The sequence below is a fragment of the Staurois parvus genome, unplaced genomic scaffold (assembly GCF_062004578.1).
Source record: "Staurois parvus isolate SC_StPar_1 unplaced genomic scaffold, SC_StPar_1.0 ptg000559l, whole genome shotgun sequence".
Taxonomy (NCBI): Eukaryota; Metazoa; Chordata; class Amphibia; order Anura; family Ranidae; genus Staurois; species Staurois parvus.
In genome coordinates this window covers 55,131-75,000 of record NW_028318355.1, presented here as the reverse complement: position 1 = coordinate 75,000, position 19,870 = coordinate 55,131, and the positions used below count along the sequence as shown (strand labels likewise).

General features: G+C 44.2%; 1 protein-coding gene across 1 annotated transcript in view; it reads left to right on the top strand.

The window, feature by feature from the left end:
* Nucleotides 1-19,870, top strand: part of CERS2 (ceramide synthase 2) — a 102,901-nt gene that overhangs the window by 67,060 nt on the left and 15,971 nt on the right. Inside the window, exons 3-7 of the mRNA XM_089691264.1 lie at nucleotides 2,931-3,048; nucleotides 7,325-7,443; nucleotides 11,412-11,469; nucleotides 16,702-16,752; nucleotides 18,787-18,879. Of these exons, the coding sequence (XP_089547390.1) occupies nucleotides 2,931-3,048; nucleotides 7,325-7,443; nucleotides 11,412-11,469; nucleotides 16,702-16,752; nucleotides 18,787-18,879 (439 nt within the window). The remainder of the gene's footprint in view (nucleotides 1-2,930; nucleotides 3,049-7,324; nucleotides 7,444-11,411; nucleotides 11,470-16,701; nucleotides 16,753-18,786; nucleotides 18,880-19,870) is intronic.

Genomic DNA, 19,870 nt, shown 5'->3' with positions numbered 1-19,870 from the left:
AAACCAAACCAAACCACCCACAGATAACAGTACATACAAGCAAGCGTCGTCAGGCAGGCCGGGTCAATATCAATAGGGCAGGTAGGTACAGGGGGAGCAAGCGGAGATTGGTCAGGGTCACAAGCCAGGGATCAGAACAGGTAGCAAGCAGCGTGGTACAGAGGGTCAGACAGAGGGATGGTCAGGAGCGAGCCGGGATCAGAGCAGGAGAAGTCAGCAGCGGTTCAGAAACAGGATGCAGGACAGAAACAGGATGCAGGACAGAAACAGGATACAGGGCCCAGGACAAACACACACCAAGGCAGAGTCTGTGGGTCTGGCCATCCCTTAAATACCCCAGCATAATCAGTTACAGGTGTTAGCTGGCTGCAAAGTTGAGTCTCTGATTGCTGGGAACACCCGCTGGCCAGCCCTGGTACTGCAGATCAAAAGGCAGGTGAGTCCCACCATAGCTGGCCAGTCCATTCCTGACACAGGGTCATCTCTCATGGGGCCCCCTACTGACCCCGGGCCCTTGGGCAGTGCCCGAGTTTCCAAATGGTCAGTCCGCCCCTGGTGTACAGATCATTACACAGGCAGCATGGGATATCACGGCCGCTAGGTGCAGCGGGGTATGGAGGGAAGGCCAGGAAATTTTGAGTTAGTTCACCATTTCTTTGTTTGTAAAAAGGTGAACTTACCCTTTAAGTCTGCGTAGGGCAGTTTCATCCTTGTAGGACCAGGTGCTGTTTCTTTTTTCCATGGAGATAAAGCTTCCAGATAGGTTTCCATTAGTCAGTAGATTAGAAGGTAGCAGTGACTTGTTTGCATTATGTTTCTTTGTGGGCGAGTATGATCTGCACCGCACCGGTCCTGACCCACCCATAGGCATGGATTGGCAGATATGCAACTAGTTGACCTCAGTTGCAAAGCACCATTTACTAGGAAACAAGGAACACCCTTTAGTAACACCATTGTTCTGGCCATGTGGGTGGAAGCAGAGGCACAAACGGAGGTAAGGAGATGCCACCACCCAAGTTCCTCATATAAAAAGCGGTTTGATGATCATACCACCATAATTTGCTGACTTATCAGTATGGGGCAACATTTGCCTTTTAATTAAACAATGTAATTTTGAGGGGGAGACAGCAGAAAGATGGTAATGTGACTTGCGTGCAAATGTCCTAGATCTGTTTGGAACACCATGATGAGGTGGGCCACCGACATTCCTAATTCTATGCAGCCCTCACAGCCACCACAAATGTCTCACATTGCACTAGCCAACTCTCAACAAAATATGTCCTTTGGAACTTCATCTATAAGAAAGTGGCGCCATTGTTATGGCCATGTCAGTGGAAGCAGTGGTGTCAATGGAGGCACAAGCTGAGGTAGGAATGGTGGTAACATGGATGGTGGTATCCACATCTAAGCTAAGATAGGAAACCACCTTGGGAGTCACAATATTGTTGTTTTTTTCTTTAGTATGTTGCCTTAAAAGTCCCATTATTGATTTGGGGGAAATCCTTTCTTTGACACCATCTAAGCTAGGTAGGAATGGTGGTATCGCCATCAGAGTTCCTCATAGCTGTTGAATGATCATGGCACCAGAATTTGCTGACTCAGTTTTGGGTGACATTTGCCTTTTACTCAAAGAATGTAAATTGGGTAAAAAGCAGAAGGATTGTAATAGGAATTACCTGCAGGTCTGTTGGAAGCATCAGTGATGGGGTAGGCACCCACATTCTTTCTTGTATGAAGCCATCACAGCCAGCACGAAGGCAGACGTCACACATGGCACCAGCCAAGTCTCAATAAAACAAATACATAAGAAATCAAGCTATTAGAAAGTGGACCCATCATTATGGCCAAGTGGGTGGAAGCGGATGCACAAACTGAGGTTGGGAGATGCCACTATCCAAGTTCCTCATATAAGAAGCAGTTGGGTGGTCATGCCACCAGAATTCACTGACTAGTTGATTTTGGTTGACATTTGACTTTTAATCAAAGAATGTAAAGTGAGTAAGGGGGAATACAAAGATTGTAAAATTAATTATCTTCAGGTCTTTTGGAAGCAGCACTGATGGAGTAGGCCACCTTTATTTCTCCTCCCCTAAGTAGCTGTCCCATCCAGCACAAAGCCAGATGTCAGACATGGCGCTAACTGACCCTCAATGTGGGCAGCACAGTGGCTAAGTGGTTAGCACTTCTGCCTGGCAGTACTCGGGTCATCGGTTCGAATGCCAACCACGGCACTACCTGCCTGGAGTTTGCATGTTCTCCTGTGCCTGCGTGGGTATTCCTGTTTCCTCCCACACTTCAAAGACATGCTGGTAGGTTAATTGGCTCCTGTCTAAATTGTCCCTAGTATGTGTATGTATGAATGTGAGTTATGGACCTTAGATTGTACGCCCCTTGAGGGTTAGGGACCTTAGATTGTATGCCCCTTGAGGGTTAGGAACCTCAGATTGTACACCCCTTGAGAGTTAAGGACCAATGTGAATGTACAATATATATGTAAAGCGCTGTGTAAATTGATGGAGCTATAGAAGTACCAGTAATAAAAATAATAAACAAGTACGTAGAAAATCCAGCTATAAGAAAGTGGCACCATCATTCTGGCAACGTGGTGGAAGTAAAGGCAGAAACTGGGGCAGGAAGATGCCACCATCCAAGTTTCTGACAGTAAAGCTGTTGGTTGGTCATATCACTAGAGCTTGCTGACTTGTCGGTTTTTGGTACCTTGAGTCAAAAGGATGTCATTTGGGGAGAACCTTTAAAAGGATTGTAACATGACTTCCATAACTGTCTAATAGGGTAATCTTATAGTAAATATCAGTGAGCTTTTTGGAAGGTGTTTGGGGGTCGTGTGTGTTCTGGGGTTGGGCGTTTCATGAAGGTTTTAGGTGAGTGTACAGTATCTGAGCATTACCATGTCTTGTGTTCTCCTTCAGTTATGCAGCCACTCCACTGGCCAGGCTATTGGGAGTAAAAGACAAAGTGAAGCTGCGAGCGGCCCACAGTCCGGTGCTGGAAAACTTCTACACCAGCTGTTCAAAACATCCTAAACAGGTATGAAATCACAGAACTAATACTGCTCTTATGGATGATACAGAATAACCAGTGTGGGGCATTTTGACTACATAAGAAATTCTGCACCTCCATATACACAACAGGACCTCTGCTGTTTCCAGTTCATGCTAAACTCCAGTCTGGTCATTGAAAGCAGTACTAGATTATGGTCACGTGACTATCCCAGGCATCACCACCAGGTGGGGCTTCAAGTGAAACATTTTTCCATTGTAGCTCACGAAGTAGTCAAGCCATGATCCAGGAGGACAGAAGCTTGTGTGGTTTTATTTTAAGTTGGCAAATACAACTCCTATACTTCTGTCCTCAGTTTGCCTTTCATGTCAATTTTAATTGTGTCAAAAAGTGTTTTAAAGCCATACTTTTAAGAACTACAGGGCTGCAATATTTGTGTATACATTATTAAATGCAAGTACTGTAAGTATCTGAATTTGGCCAGGAATTAGTCACCTGTAGGCTCTGTACATCAGAACTGGAGTGTGAGACGAAAAAGAAGCACAAAGGGCCAAACCAGTTCATGCGCTGACAAGAAACATGCTGATAGGAGGGAAGAGCAGAGTGACCAAGAGATGAGCTTACCCCTGTGCTGCTCCTCAAATCACAGGCTGGAGTCTAAGATGACCTGGGCTCAGAGGAAGTGGGTTGAATTATGCTGGCCATCAGACTGAGGACATCTAAAGCCAGAAAAAAGTACTGCTGGGGAAACCTTTGGATTGAAGCTTTATCCTTAAATGGTCTATTTGTTGTTATCTTGTTTGTTTTTGGTTACAGTGCTTTAAAGACCTTGATTCTCTCCAGGGGTCTCCAAACTTTTTAAGCAAAGAGCCATTTAACTGTCCTTCAGGCTTTGGGTGGGGGGGGTGGTTGGACTGAAGCCATTGGGAGTAGAAAATATAGTGTGGAAGCAAAAATAGTATATAGAAAAATACTGTGGGATCAAACAATACCTTATTATTGGTGTCAGTGGGAGGAGGGATACTGCCTCGTCACTGGTGTCAGTGGAAGGAATAGTGCCTCATCATTGCCGTCAGTGGAAGGAATAGTGCCTCATCATTGCCGTCAGTGGAAGGAATAGTGCCTCATCATTGGTATCAGTGGGAGGAATAGTGCCTCATCATTGGTGTCAGTGGGAGGAATAGTGCCTCATCATTGGTGTCAGTGGGAGGAATAGTGCCTCATCATTGGTGTCAGTGGGAGGAATAGTGCCTCATCATTGGTGTCAGTGGGAGGAATAGTGCCCCATCGTTGGTATCAGTGGGAGGAATAGTGCCCCATTGTTGGTTTCAGTGGGAGGAATAGTGCCCCATCATTGGTGTCAGTGGGAGGAATAGTGCCCCATCATTGGTGTCAGTGGGAGGAATAGTGCCCCATCATTGGTATCAGTGGGAGGAATAGTGCCCCATCATTGGTATCAGTGGGAGGAATAGTGCCCCATCATTGGTGTCAGTGGGAGGAATAGTGCCCCATCATTGGTATCAGTGGGAGGAATAGTGCCCCATCATTGGTATCAGTGGGAGGAATAGTGCCCCGTCGTTGCTATCAGTGGGAGGAATAGTGTCCCATTGTTGGTTTCAGTGGGAGGAACAGTGCCCCATTGTTGGATTCATTGGGAGGAATAGTGCCCCATCATTGGTATCAGTGGGAGGAATAGTGCCCCGTCATTGGTATCAGTGGGAGGAATAGTGCCCCATCATTGGTGTGAGTGGGAGGAATAGTGCCCCATCATTGGTGTCAGTGGGAGGAATAGTGCCCCATCATTGGTGTCAGTGGGAGGAATAGTGCCCCATCATTGGTGTCAGTGGGAGTGTGATGGATTTGGTAAAATGCCTATTTCGTTTCCTATTGAATATATATATATATATATATATATATATATATATATATATATATATATATATATATATATATATATATATATACATACGCTAGTTCTATAAGTTTTATAAATATTCACTTTTATACTTTAATACATATGTTGTGTGAATATTTTCTGCCTGCTGGGCTTTGTGGTACTTGCTTAAGAAATGTCTGCTCACACACACAGACCTCCTCCCACCATGAGATTTGGGAAACAAAGGAATGTTTTTCTCTCTTTAAGATAAGACGGAAGAAGATCACACCTATACCATGACGGAGATTGTTTTCGTGTGGAAATGACCAATCAAAGACTAATATAATGCTTATGCTGTTGTCACATGACTCTCGCATCATTCTGCATATATAAGTTCACTTTCTCATTATAATAAACTAGAAGTATTCATAGACTGAACTTGTGTGTCAGCGTGAGTCCCTTCCAATGTGCACACATTTCAAAGCTAGCGTCATAAATTAGGACAGGAACAGATAAGCAGTGGACGATTTAAGTCCAATACTAAATCAGGAGGAATAGTGCCCCATCATTGGTGTCAGTGGGAGGAATAGTGCTCCATCGCTGATGTGAGTGGTAGGCATTATGCCTCATTGTTGATGTCAGTGGGAGGAATGGTACCCCATCAATGGTGTCTGTGTCAGTGGATGGAATAGTTCTTTGTATTGTTGGGGTCAATTAATACGGTCAATTGTTGGAGTCAGTGGGAGAAATAATTCCTCATAAGTGGGAGAAATAGTGCCCAAAAAAGGAAAGCAGCGGACCACATCTGACCCCAAGGTCGCAGTTTGGAGACCACTGCTCTATACAGTTGTAGTTGGTCAAATGTTTGGGTTTCCTCCCACTGGTCAACTGAGTTTGATCATCCCATTCCAAAACCATGAGATATCGAGTTAGTCCTCCTTCCCTGTCCCTTTGTAGCTACAGCTAGCATACACTCTTCTAGACAGGCCTTCCACAAGATTTTGGAGGGTGTCTGGAGAAATGTGCTCATTCAGCCAAAAGAACATTTGTGAGGTTAGGTATGAATGCTAGATGAGAAGACCTGTTTCACAATCCAACTCATTCCAATGGTGTTCAGTAGGGTTGACAAGGTCAGGACTCTGCAGGCCACTTGTTCCTCCACACTAAACTCCTCAAACCATCTAACCGTCTCTATGGAGGTGGCTTTGTGCAAACAGGCATGGTCATGCTGGAACAGAAATGGAACTTTCCTAAACTGTTGCTACAAGGTGGGAGGATCACAATTGTCTAGAACATGGGTTCCCAGTCTTTTTGAGACCAGGGCCTGGTAATGTCTCCCAAAACTCTTCATACCCTAACCGCAAAGAAAAAAGTTTATACTCCCACAACAAAAAATTTGGGAATACAAAATGTGTTGAAATGCTGGAGGTCTCTGGATAGGGCTGGTCATCAATGTAGGGAGATGGGGGTTCTGGAGGAGCTAAGGGGAATCTACAGCAGGCTTGATGGCCATGCAGGGGATGAGATTTCTAGAGGGGGTAGGTGGCAGTGTGGGACACTATTGGCTGTTGGGGGCACTGTGGAGGGCTGGAGGCTGTGCAACAGGTTGGGGGGGCACTGTGGGAGGCTAGGCACCACTGTGGAGTCTGTGGGCTATTATGGGAGGCTAGGCACCACTGTGGAGTCTGTGGGCTATTATGGGAGGTTATGGCAGGCTTGATGGCCGTGGAGGAGATGAGGTTTCTAGAGGGGGTGGGTGGCAGTGTGGGACACTATTGGCTGTTGGAGGCACTGTTGAGGGCTGGAGGCTGTGCAGCATGTTGGGGGGCAATGTGGGAGGCTAGGCACCACTATGGAGCCTATTATGGTGGTTTAGAGCCACTGGTCAAGAATATCATTATTTTGCTTCAGAATTAACATTCCCCGTTTCCCTTCAATGGAAATACAAGAATTTTATCATTTGGAGTGTGCCCACATATGTTTGGCCACATAGTGATCATGAGGACAGACGTATTTTTCCTATTATATTTTTAGACACTGTTTTGTAGTACTATACAGTAATTATGCTTCTGTTGACTCTGACTACAAGCCTACCAGACAAGGTCTGTGAGATTAAAAACCCTCTGTAGTGTATGATGATATGAAATGCCCACAGTGCTCCTGGTAGCCAGAATCCATGGGGGGCTGATTTACTAATTGTGTGAATATTCCCTTCAAGGTTTGCCACATTTGTCCTGAAACACGTCTGTTTTTTTTTTTTTGTTTTTTTTTACATTTGGGTTACTATTCTCAATATCACCACAACTGCGAAACGAAACACTTTTTTTTTTTTTTAACGCATTTCATGGTTTCACAAAGCGCTGTAGTGTGAATGCAAGTCATTAGCATTAATTCTGTGTCACGTGTTCCCTTTCCATCCTCTTACAGAGTGATTTGGAGAATCTCTCGAAGGCCAGTAAATTCACCGTGCGTCAGGTAGAAAGATGGTTTCGGCGGCGAAGAAACCAGGACCGCCCGAGTTTACAAAAGAAGTTCCGTGAAGCCAGGTATGGAAACCGCAAACCATATAAGCAGGGCAGTGACAAGGGGTGGGCAGGAGGGGTGGCTGCTTGGAGCACAGAGAATCAAGGGAGCAAAGAACAGATGTAGGACAGTACACCCATTCTACGGCATGTAATAACAGTGGGAAGGGGGGTGCAATTCTGGATCCTCGCCCTGGGTGCAGGATGACCCTGTCCTGGTATTGCATATAGGTTGCAGTAAGCAAGCAGCAAAAAAAGTGCTAGGAAAATAATTCTTTAACAAAATATGTATATACACAAAGCAAAAATTCACTGCGACCCTCTTCATAAATGAGTCCATGGCTAACATTTTTTTATATACATCCAACCATAAAATGATATTCCAATAAAAACCCCAAATGAGTCCATGCATGACATACACTTATTTAAAAATTTAATATCCAAATAATTCCACTTTAAAATGGCGGCAGTTAAACCTGCTTAGCTCAAGATACCGATCAGCAGCATAACCTCACTCATCCTGACTTCGTTCGGTGTATTATAGCCAATGAGTCCCCATCAGTCACAACATCAGTTCTGCTACATTAACGAATGTTCAAATTACACCCCCCAACTCCCCCTTCCCAAAACAATATAAATTATATTGCCAAAAGTATTGGGCCACCGGCCTTTCCACGCACAGAAACTTTAATGGCATCCCAGTCTTAGGCTGTAGGGTTCAATATTGAGTTGGCCCCGCCCTTTGCAGCTATAACAGCTTCAACTCTTCTGGGAAGGCCGTCCACAAGGTTTAGGAGGGTGTCTATGGGAAGGTTGGACCATTCTTCCAGAAGCACATTTGTGAGGTCGGTCACTGATGTCGGGGGAGGAGGCCTGGCTCGCTCGAATTCATCTCAAAGGTGTTCTGTGGGGTTGAGGTGAGGACTCTGTGCAGCCCAGTCAGGTTCCTCCACTCCAAGCTCACTCATCCATGTCTTTATGGACCTTGCTTTGTGCCTTGGTGCGCAGTCATGTTGGAACAGGAAGGGGCCAACCTCAAACTGTTCCCACAAGGATGGGAGCATGAAATTGTCCAAAATGTCTTGGTTTGCTGACGCCTTAAAAGTTCCCTTCACTGGAACAAAGTCAGTGTTGATGTGGCAATTCCTCCCGCAGAGCTATTGTGTTTTGCCGGCGGGGAGCCTTCCCTACCAGCAGAACACTATGATCATTGCTGGCAGCTATACCCACTGGCCCTGATTGCATGAAAAATATCTGACAGGCTGGTTGTACTGAAAGTAATGGATGGCTGGTAGCAGTGAAATCGATGGATGGCTGGTAGCAGTGAAATCGATGGATGGCTGGTAGCAGTGAAATCGATGGATGGCTAGTGGCACTGAAGTCGTTGGATGGCTGGTGGCAGTGAAGTCGTTGGATGGCTGGTAGCAGTGAAGTCGTGGCATGGCTGGTAGCAGTGAAGTCGTTGGATGGCTGGTAGCAGTGAAGTCGTGGCATGGCTGGTAGCAGTGAAGTCGTGGCATGGCTGGTAGCAGTGAAGTCATGGCATGGTTGGTAGCAGTGAAGTCGTGGCATGGCTGGTAGCAGTGAAGTCGTGGCATGGCTGGTAGCAGTAAAGTCGTGGCATGGTTGGTAGCAGTGAAGTCGTGGCATGGCTGGTAGCAGTGAAGTCGTGGCATGGCTGGTAGCACCGAAGTCGTGGCATGGCTGGTAGCACCGAAGTCGTGGCATGGCTGGCTGGTAGCACCGAAGTCGTGGCATGGCTGGCTGGTAGCACCGAAGTCGTGGCATGGCTGGCTGGTAGCACCGAAGTCGTGGCATGGCTGGCTGGTAGCACCAAAGTCGTTGCATGGCTGGCTGGTAGCACCGAAGTTGATCTTGTGGTACTGAAGTTGATCCATCAAACACCCATAGATGAATCAAATCTTGGCCAATCCCTGGTAAACAAGCCGAGATTTAATCCATCTATGGCTGGCTTAAGAGTCTTGGAACTTTTAGTTCTCATTCCCAACTGGAATGATGAGGGAATCCCCTATTGTGTTCTGCCGGTGGGGAGCCTTCCCCAGTGATCGCATGAAAAAAATCTGGCTGGTTGGTTGAACTGAAGTTGATTGAATACTGAAGTCATAGAAGGACCGAATCTTGGCCGGCTGAAATTCGATCCATCTATGGCCATCTTAAGAGTCACATTACCTGTATTTCTTGCTCCCAACCAGAAACTGGAGCCAGCGGCTGTGAACCTTAACGTATATAGGTTTTGGCCACAAACATGAACCAAAAAATGTTGCTCGTCACGTATAGCCGTGTGTTTGGAATGCATTAGCCTAACAAAAAAATTGCTGAGTTTTTACAACATTAAAAATGACTACAATGCTGACTTGCTCATTGACCTAAAAAATACATTGATCCTTTCCATCTTGTGGATCAAGCGTCTTGATCAGAATTATTTGCATGCTGGATATTCATAAGCCATCTCTTTAAATGTTAATGTGTTTTTCCAATGCGTCGGCTGCTTCTATGGAAATGGCTTTAAACAGGCCACAGGCAAGAGTGTGACTGCTGGGCGTTGGGAACGCACACAATACCTTGTAAGCCTCCATAGACAATGCAGAGGAGGCCGTTATAGTGTGTAATCGTATTACTGTGGGAACCATCGCATTGCTTCTCTTCTAATGCTTTTGTTGGTTGCTCAGTATCCTCGTATACATAGTGTAAGCCAGGGTAGGACCGGTACAACAAATAAAGATTTGTAAAGGAGCTTATTGTAGAAGGCGGTTGTTTGGACACCAACGGTTGTGTGCCTTCATTAACCCCTAGATCAAGGGTTCCCAACCTCAAGTACCCCCAACAGGTTGTTCTTTGGGAACTTCCCTTAGATATGCCAAAATGCCCAGCCATTGATATTGACTTCAAGCACCTGTGCAAGGTGAAGGAATTCCTGAAGACATGACCTGTTTGGTGGTATATAAAGAGGAAAGTTAGGAAGCACTGCCCTAGACCAGGGGTCTTCAAAATTTTCACTTTGAAGAAATTCCAAGTAAACTTGAGCCATTAATAAACGTTGAACAAAAATACATTCAGTCTGAACCTTTCTCCAACGGAGTCCCCTTTTACAACCGGGTCCTCATCAGCAGGGCTGTGGATAAGGGGGTACCACCAGACCTCCTGTACGGGGCCTAGGCCAGCAGGGGGGCCCAGGCAGCTGGGTGAATCAGATGTGAGCAGGGATGGTGAGTGGTACGGGGGTGGGGCAATCTCTGAAACTGATTCCCTGTATGGCTATCTCTGCAGCAGCTGAATATTGGTTTCTTCTCTCCCTCCTGCTGGCTTTCAGCTTCTGAAGAGGGGATCGGTTCCAGTAATTGCTCCCCCAGTCCACCCACCACCCTCCCTGTGCACCATGCCCCTCTGTGTGCCTCCACCCCCGCAGTGCTGCCACTGCCCTTCTCTCCTGCCCACCAGCAGCTGCAAATACACAATAGAATCCTTCAGTTTGGAGAGGGGGAGAAATGAATGGTAATTATGTCACATTTACCAGCCCCTTTCCTTTCCTGAATTAACACAATGAGTGATCAGTACTGATCACCTACTGTTTTCATTCATAACTGGAACCTAGTAAACTGTGTTTTTTTTTTTTGGGGGGTGGGGGGGGGGGAGGAGACGTATCAGGTAGCCTGTATGGGGCCCCATGGTTTCTAACACAGCCCTGCTCATCAGAGTTCTTCCTCACATCAGAATCTCAGACAGACAGGGCCCCCATCAGAGTGGAGACTGTTGACTGCATATACACTGCTAAAAAAAGAAAACAAAAAAAAAAAAAACAACCAAATGTCTTTATTTTATTTGCTAGACGGGTGGATCAGGGTTCCTATTCTTCCCATCAAGGTGACCTTAAATGGGTGGATGTCAAAATACAGACTTTTTCTACTACAAAGTGGTTAATAATGGTCTATGTAGTGTATGACCGCTCTGAGATGTCTACGTTCTTTTCACAGTTGGAGATTCACCTTTTATCTTCTTGCTTTCATTGCTGGCATAGCGGTCCTTATAGACGTAAGTAACGTGTTTGTTTGGTTTTTATCTTATCCTGAATCTGTTCTCTGTTACATATTGAGATAAGTCATTCCAGCGCCCTGCTGAAAGTTTTCAACATAATTGCTAAGTGGGGATATCTGTGTCTTTACAGATTGTTTTGTGTAGAGTGTAGGAGGGTTAAGCTGGCAATACTCTATACCAGCTTTTCTCAACCAACGTTCCTCCAGAGGTTTTTCGGTGTTCCTTTAGCTGTGGCTGATTGACCTTCCATCTGATGGTGTCTGCATTGTTCCAGGGCCAATACAACTTGCAGGACCAGCAGAATGACTCCAATGATCTTTTAGACATCTGTAAGGCTGGCATTCTGACCACCAATATAAGGGGAGCATTCTTTCCACTGACCACCAATGTAAGGGGCATTCTTTCCACTGACCACCAATGTAAGGGGCACCACAATAAGGCGTATTCTTCCCACTGATCACCAATGTAAAGAGACCATTTTTCCTCCTGATCACCAATGTATGGGGCATGCTTCCCACTGATCACCAATGTATGGGGCATGCTTCCCACTGATCACCAATGTATGGGGCATGCTTCCCACTGATCACCAATGTATGGGGCATGCTTCCCACTGATCACCAATGTATGGGGCATGCTTCCCACTAATCACCAATGTAAAGGGACCATTTTTCCTCCTGCCAACCGATGTAAGGATCATTCTTCCCTGATCACCAATGTAAGGGGCGTTTTTCCACTGACCACAGATGAATTGGTTAAATTAGGGGTTCCTTGAGACCTCAAAATATTTTAGGGGTTCCTTTTAGGGATGGGGGGGGAGAGTTTAGAAAGGCTGCACTATACAATCTGATCTTCTTTAGTTGCCAAACCTATGTAATATGAGGACAAACCTAAACAACCAGTTCAGTTCGTATTCAATCAGGCAGTTGATGGTAGAACTATTGGTCACCATAGATACTTCAATTTCTTTTTTTCAATTCAATCAAAACAATTGAATCTTCAAACAACCAAAAAGCCATAACTTCCCTTCTGACTGATTTAGACCCCATTGTGGTCCCACAAGGGGGATCAGCCAGGATGTAATATTATCAATTGTTTTGCATCAATTGGCAGCACTGAGATACTTTGTTCGTGAACGCGATCGTAGTTTGATCAAATTACATGGTGGAAACCGAGATGCAATTGATAACTTACGATCGTAACACAACTTATCGATGGAAATCCACTTTCTCACATGTGGTACAGTGAGTGAATGGATTGTCAACTGTAGATCAATGATTCCTATTGGAAGAGATCTATCATAAAATAAATAAAAGTAAAATAAATTGTAGAATTTCCTTTAGATCTATAGTGCAAGGGCCTGCCTGATTGGATTTAAATTAAATCAATTGTCCCATTACATAGTTTTGATAAATCTACAGGATCTTGTACAGATATTGTACAATCAGGTTGTATAGTGTGCAGGCAGCCTCAGGACATAAACTGGGATGGGTATAGTCCATGTTCGATAGGGGCTACTGTGTACTGGAAGAACCAATCGAGTGTGTACTGGAAGAACCAATCACATGATGTTTGCTAGCAATGCAGCAATTGGCAGTTGGGATTGGCAAACTGCAATTCACTAGAAAAGCTTTCGATTTCAAAGATACGTCAAATGGAAAACTTTCATAAATCCAAGCAATTCAAACCATGCGTATCTCAACCTTTATGCAGCAAAACAAACCAATTATCCAGCCGTCAGTGTCTCTTGTTGCTTGCTCTGGGCACTATGCTGTAGTTTGGTCACATTGCTCACTAATATGTAATTTAAAAAAGTCGGCCTAGAGTTGGCGTAAAAAAAAAAAAAATGGCTACCCAAACCATCTGCTAAAGCTTGTTCCAAAACTGTTATTACTCTTGAGTCCATTTTTTTCCCTTTCATTTTCTCGAGTATGCACAGTCCTGATGAAGGGAGCCCCCAAAACGTGTTTACCTCTCTTTTTATGTACATTTTATTGAAGTCACAGTAAATCTTTTGGACTTGTCACATTTTAGTTGGACGATACATTCTCCCTAACTATTTATAGAGATGGTGGTGACTTTTTCAGATTTAGGTGACTTTTTTTAAGTTTTTTTTTTTTTTTTTTTGTTCACAATGGGAAAATGAGCTGAAAGTAGCTTGTTGCTGATCTTCAGTGGTGCATGAATTGCTGCCCTTATTTCTGGACTTTTGTATATCTGTCCATGAACAGTAAGTGGGTGAACAGGAGGAATACAGTGCCAAAGTATCAGATCAAAAGTCAATATATCTTTACTCTTGACAGTATAGTGACAACTAGTAGAAATGCCTTAGTCAACATGTTTCGGGGGTCAAAGGTCCCCCTTCATCAAGGCTTGGACTAGGGTTTGCTAAAAAAAAAGGATCTTAATCTGAAAATAGACAAATGCAAAAAAGCTCAGTGACCATTGCCAGTACACAGCCACTGAGATTTTCATATTCTATTTTCATTCCTAGCCCAAGCCTTGATGATTGAGAATCCTTTGGCCCCAAAATGAATTGGCTACTACATCTCTACTAGTTGTCAAAATCTACTTAAAGACTCAACCTTTTTTCTGAAACTTTTTGTTTACATTTTTTTAAAAATCTGCTTTTTTTTTTTCTAGAAAATTGCTTGGAACCCCCGAACATTACATATTTTTTTACAGAGGCCCTAGACAATAAGATGGCGGGTTTTGCAAAATTTTTTTAGGTCACACAGTATTTGCGCAGCCGCTTTTCTAACACAATTTTTTGGGAAAAAATACACTTTAATTTTAACACACACAAACACAATATAACACCCAATTTAAAAAAAAAAAAAAAAAATCTGATGCTACGCCAAATAAATGGATACCAGACATGTACCACTTTAAAATTGCACACACTTATTGAATAGCACCAAACTATGATATTTAAAAATCTCCATAGGCAATGCTTTCTACTCTTTTACAGTTTACTGATTTAGAGTTACAGAGGAGGTCTGGTGCTGGAATTATTGCATTTGCTCTGACGTTTGAGTCAATGCCTCGTATGTGTGGTGTGATCACTGTTTACATATGCATGCGGGACCAATACGTGGGGGGTGGGGCACTTTAAAATTTTTATTTATTTTTACACTGTTTCCTTGAATTTTTTCGGATCACTTTTATTGCTGGCACAAGTATTGTAAACATCACTTGTGACAGCGATCGGCAATGACAGGTACTCTTTGTGAAGACCTCTTCTCTGCCCTAAAAGCATCTGATCACACCAAGATCGGTGTAATCAAATGTTTTACAAGATTTAAAAATGGTGCTGTATTTCCTGGGAAACCAGAAGTGTTAACACAGTACTCCTTGTTTCTGGTTTCCTATACCATAGAGCTCATCGGAGACCTTTCAGTCCTCCATGGGCTCTGTGGTAAGCTGCTGGAACCGCCAGCTTCATTTTCAGGACCTCTGGTGAGACGGAGATCTCGGAAAGGTGCTTGGGAGGTGGGGTTGGTGACCCCTACCAGCAACCTGTAAAAGCAATCCAGTGGCTAATTAGCCAATCGAATGGCTTTTCCAAAAAGGCTGGCCACCAGATTAAAAAAAATTATACTTATGCGCTAGGTCGCATATACGTTGCTGCAGGCATCATCCCAGTATACCACTTAACACCCGTATCGTATATGTACGGTAGCAGGTCTTCAAGTAGATGTACTGCCAAAAAATAGAGAGATTTTTGAGCTGATTGTTTGGTGCTCTCTTCCTTCTGTTCATCCAAAACTTCTCAAGTTGGGATGTTCTTGTCCAGTAGAATCAATCGCCCACTTTGTGTTCTCCAAGTGGCCAAGAGGGTCAAGTTGGTAAGAGCTACCATCGACTTTGATCTGAGGATAGTCATTTGAGTCCAGCTGATTGTTTGCTGCTCTCTTCCTTTTGTTCATCTAAAACTTCTCAAGTTGGGTTGTTCTTGTCCAGTAGGATCAATCGCCCACTTTGTATTCTCCAAGTGGCCAAGAGGGTCAAGTTGGTAAGAGCTACCTTCGACTTTGATATGAGGATTGTCATTTGAGTCCATCTGATTGTTTGGTGCTCTCTTCCTTTTGTTCATCCAAAACTTCTCAAGTTGGGATGTTCTTGTCCAGTAGGATCAATCGCCCACTTTGTATTCTCCAAGTGGCCAGGAGTGTCAAGTTGGTAAGAGCTACCATCGACTTTGATCTGAGGATAGTCCTTTAAGTCCAGCATCTCGTGCGTGTCTGATTTGCTCAACAGTAAATGTCTGCCTCACTTTTATTGTCTTGTAATTTTTTAATTCACATTGAATAAAAAGAATGCCTCATAGCTTAATGTTTTTTTTTATAAGTGTCTGAAATCAGAACGTAAACCTGCATAAACTTGTTGAGATGTTTATTGGATGATAATTGAGAAAGAAGCTTTTACATTTGGTTGCCTTGGAGGAACATCAAGGCAAGACCAAGACCAAATCTTATCAGAGAGACTTTGAAGCTGGGGGCCCTTTGGGACTATTTTGCTTTGGCGTACAAATTTTGCCTTTATGACCTATCATAAAATAAATCCAGTTTATTGCTGTATTTATGAGTACAGCCATTTAATACACAACAGCCTCAATGAATATTGAATACAGGATATGTTTGCATATGGGGCAGTCAGGCCATTTACTGCTGATGTGCTCTGTACCTATTGTTTATTTAGTTTGTTCTTGGAATATATTTGGGACCATAAATATTTGCTTTGTCTAAGGCTCCATATACACGAGCAGCTGCTAAACTCACGTTTAGGAGCTTTTTGGCATTTTTTTTTTCCAAAGCTCCCAATAACTTCAGAAAAGCCTATGTGTCCATGTACACATAGGCTTTTAGCAGAGTTTAGGAGCTGCTTCTATTTAGGTGAAGAATTGCATTCAGGATAGGAACGCTTCGACCATGGGAAACTGCAGTACCACGTTTTTGCCGCGATTTGCGATTTCCGGTCACAGTAGGCTTTTGGCAGAGTTTAGGAGATGCCGTGTGAATGCGAAAGAATCACGTTCAGAATAGGAACGCTTTGACTACCGACCGTGAGAAATTGCAAAATGCGGTAAAAAAATGCGTACCACGTAATTTTCACAGCGGCCGGCGGTCAGAGTAGGCTCGTGTACATGAAGCCTTAAGTAGTGCAATATATATGTTTGTGCCCTTTTCGTTATTGTTACTTTGAGCTTTTATATTCATTATCCATCCACAGAAGCCCTGGTTCCATGATCTTCATGAAGTTTGGAAGGGTTTCCCTAAACAGGTAACTATGAAATTTAAAAAGGACCTGTTACCCAACTCGGCCTATTGATAGTATTGTCTAATAGGATGGAAGGGGCCCCATGGTTCCTGCCCTTCCCCTATATAATGTAGGAAGTAGGACAACTAAACCCCCTCCCCTATCCACTCGTTGTTTGAAGTCATCTTCAAATTAATGTGCACCCCCCCCCCCTTCCGCTCTACACACAGCATATGCGGAATACATTTTATTTATTATTTCAAGTACTTCTATAGCGCCGTCAATTTACACAGCGCTTTACATACATATTGTACATTCACATCAGTCCCCAACCCTCAAGGGGCGTACAATCTAAGGTCCCTAACCCTCAAGGGCCATACAATCTAAGGTCCCTAACCCTCAAGGGCCATACAATCTAAGGTCCCTAACCCTCAAGGGATGTACAATCTAAGGTCCCTAACCCTCAAGGGCCATACAATCTAAGGTCCCTAACCCTCAAGGGGCGTACAATCTAAGGTCCCTAACCCTCAAGGGGCGTACAATCTAAGGTCCCTAACCCTCAAGGGGTGTACAATCTAAGGTCCCTAACCCTCAAGGGGCGTACAATCTAAGGTCCCTAACCCTCAAGGGGCGTACAATCTAATGTCCGTAACTTACATTCATACATACACATACTAGGGCCAATTTAGACAGGAGCCAATTCACTTACCAGCATGTCTTTGGAGTATGGGAGGAAACCAGAGTAGGCACAGGGCCTATGTCTTTGGAGTGTCGGAGGAAACCCACGCATGCACAGGGCAAACATGCAAACTCCAGGCAGTTGGTGCCATGGTTGGAATTCGAACCAGGGGCGAACTGATCATTTGGAAACTCGGGCACTGCCCGAGGGCCCAGGGTCAGTTGGGGGCCCCATGAGATGCCCCTGGTACCTTTTTCATAAGCTTTTTTGAGTTTGGGCAAGGACACAGGGGCCCCATGATCCCCTATTGCCCGGGGGCCCCATGAGTTGTCAGTCCGCCCCTGATTCGAACCAACGACCCTAGTACTGTCAAGCATGCTAACCATTTATCCACTGTGCTGCCCAATATTGCATGGAAAGATCTAATAAAGAGGATTACCTTAACCAGGGGCGGACTGACCATTCGGAAACTTGGGCTCTGCCCGAGGGCCCAGGGTCAGTAGGGGGCCCCATGAGATGCCCCTGGTACCTTTTTCATAGGTTTTTTTGAGTTTGGGAAAGGACACAGGGGCCCCATGATCCCCTATTGCCCAGGGGGCCCCATGAGTTGTCAGTCCACCCCTGACCTTAACCTTTGATCTGAAAAAGCTGGTGCTCTTATTCTCTTCTCTCAAGCACCAGATTGTGGGTGGGCCCTCTCTGACATCCTGTAAAAATGCAGGAGCAGCGGTGGCCTCTGGCCCTGCATTGTATGCAATGACATCAGTGAGAGGGGTGGAGAATCGAGGTTTCAGGAGACTGGTGGGGTGGAAGATTTCAGACCTCTGGATTAAGGGATTAGATCCCATCTAAACAAAATATTCTGCATATACTGCGGGATGAGGTGACGGCCCAGAGTTCTGAGTTCTGCATTAAAGGAAAGTTATACTTTTTTTTTTTTTTTTTTGTATTATGTTCATAAAAAAGTTTTTCTATTTTTTTTTTTGGGGGGGGTGACGGAGGGAAAGAATATAAAATTCATCATAATATTATATTTCCTACCAGCAGATGCAGCTCCAGACTCCTTTTCACTTATTTAGTAGGCTATCCTTACTGGCTTCACTCTACTTGTCTGCTGAGTTCAGTAGCACAAGCTGAAATTTACAGATAGGGCACGCAAGTAGACTCATTCCAAATTCACGTTTATCCTGGCGAAAATAATATTCACATTTGTACTGATGTAGTTAGGGGGATTGGCACAAACACATAAAGTTTTTTTGTTGGTTTTTTTTTGTTTTTTTTCTTTAGTTTACAAAACTGGTAGGTCTGTATTTTAGTATGTTTTTATGTTGTGATCATTTGCTGTGTTCTACTCTAAATGTTTGATTGTGTATCCTCAGACTATGATGCCCTCACAGTACTGGTATTATATGATAGAACTGGGCTTCTACTGGTCTCTCCTGTTCAGAGTGGCATTTGATGTCAAGAGGAAGGTAAGTAGCCCTATTGGATAGGTACATCATTGCACACCTGCCCTATGGATTAAGAGACATTAAGGTTGATTTACTAAAGGCAATTAGACTTTGCAAAGTGAAAGTGCAGTTACTCCAGATCTTAGTAAATAAGGTAAAGCTTCCCTTTGCCAAGAATACCCAATCACATGCAAGGAAAATTAACCCCTTGACGTCGACCGTACGCAACTATGCAGCCTCTCGGCAGCTGGGCCTTGACGTTGAGCGGCCGTATATTTGCATACAATTTGAAAACACATATGTGCTGACAGCGCGCGCCCTGCGATCTCCCAGTACATATGTCGGTGTCTCACAGAAAGGTCCCGATCTCCCCTTGCGATCGGGACCTTTTCCAATCATGTGACCGACGTGACATCGAATCACGGTGGTCACATGACCCTAAAACCCTGCCCTCTGAAACCCCTTAAAGGGTCGGGAGGCGTGAAGAGGTTAAGAAAAAACTGCATTTTTGTTTGCACATGATTGGATGATGGAAGTCCGCTTTTCTTCTGGTCGTTGACTAAGCTCTGGAGCAACTGCACTTGCAGAGTGCCGTTGCACTTTGTCAAGTGCACAGTCTAATTGCCTTTAGTAAATCAACGCCATTGTAACATTTTCCTTTTATTATGGAGGTCCTGTTCTTATTTAAAGCTGCATATTGTTTTCTGTGAGTTTTTAGAACAGCAGCTTGGAGCTCAGCCTTGACCATTTGCTCACAGGATGAATAGGGCTCAGTGTTTCCCGTGAGGCATTCACCCTGACCAGCTGCTTACGGCACAAATGAGTCTCAGTCCTTCCTCTAAGGGATCCACCCTGACCAGGAATTGAACATTTTATAAAGAAAATTATGCAATGATGTGCCCAAAACTGTTATGGTGACTTGTATATCTTGGTGACAAAGTTCTGTAGCCTGTTACAGTATATCTCTGTGAGTAGCTGGATAAGTCTGTGGGGAAAACTGGCTTGTTCTATT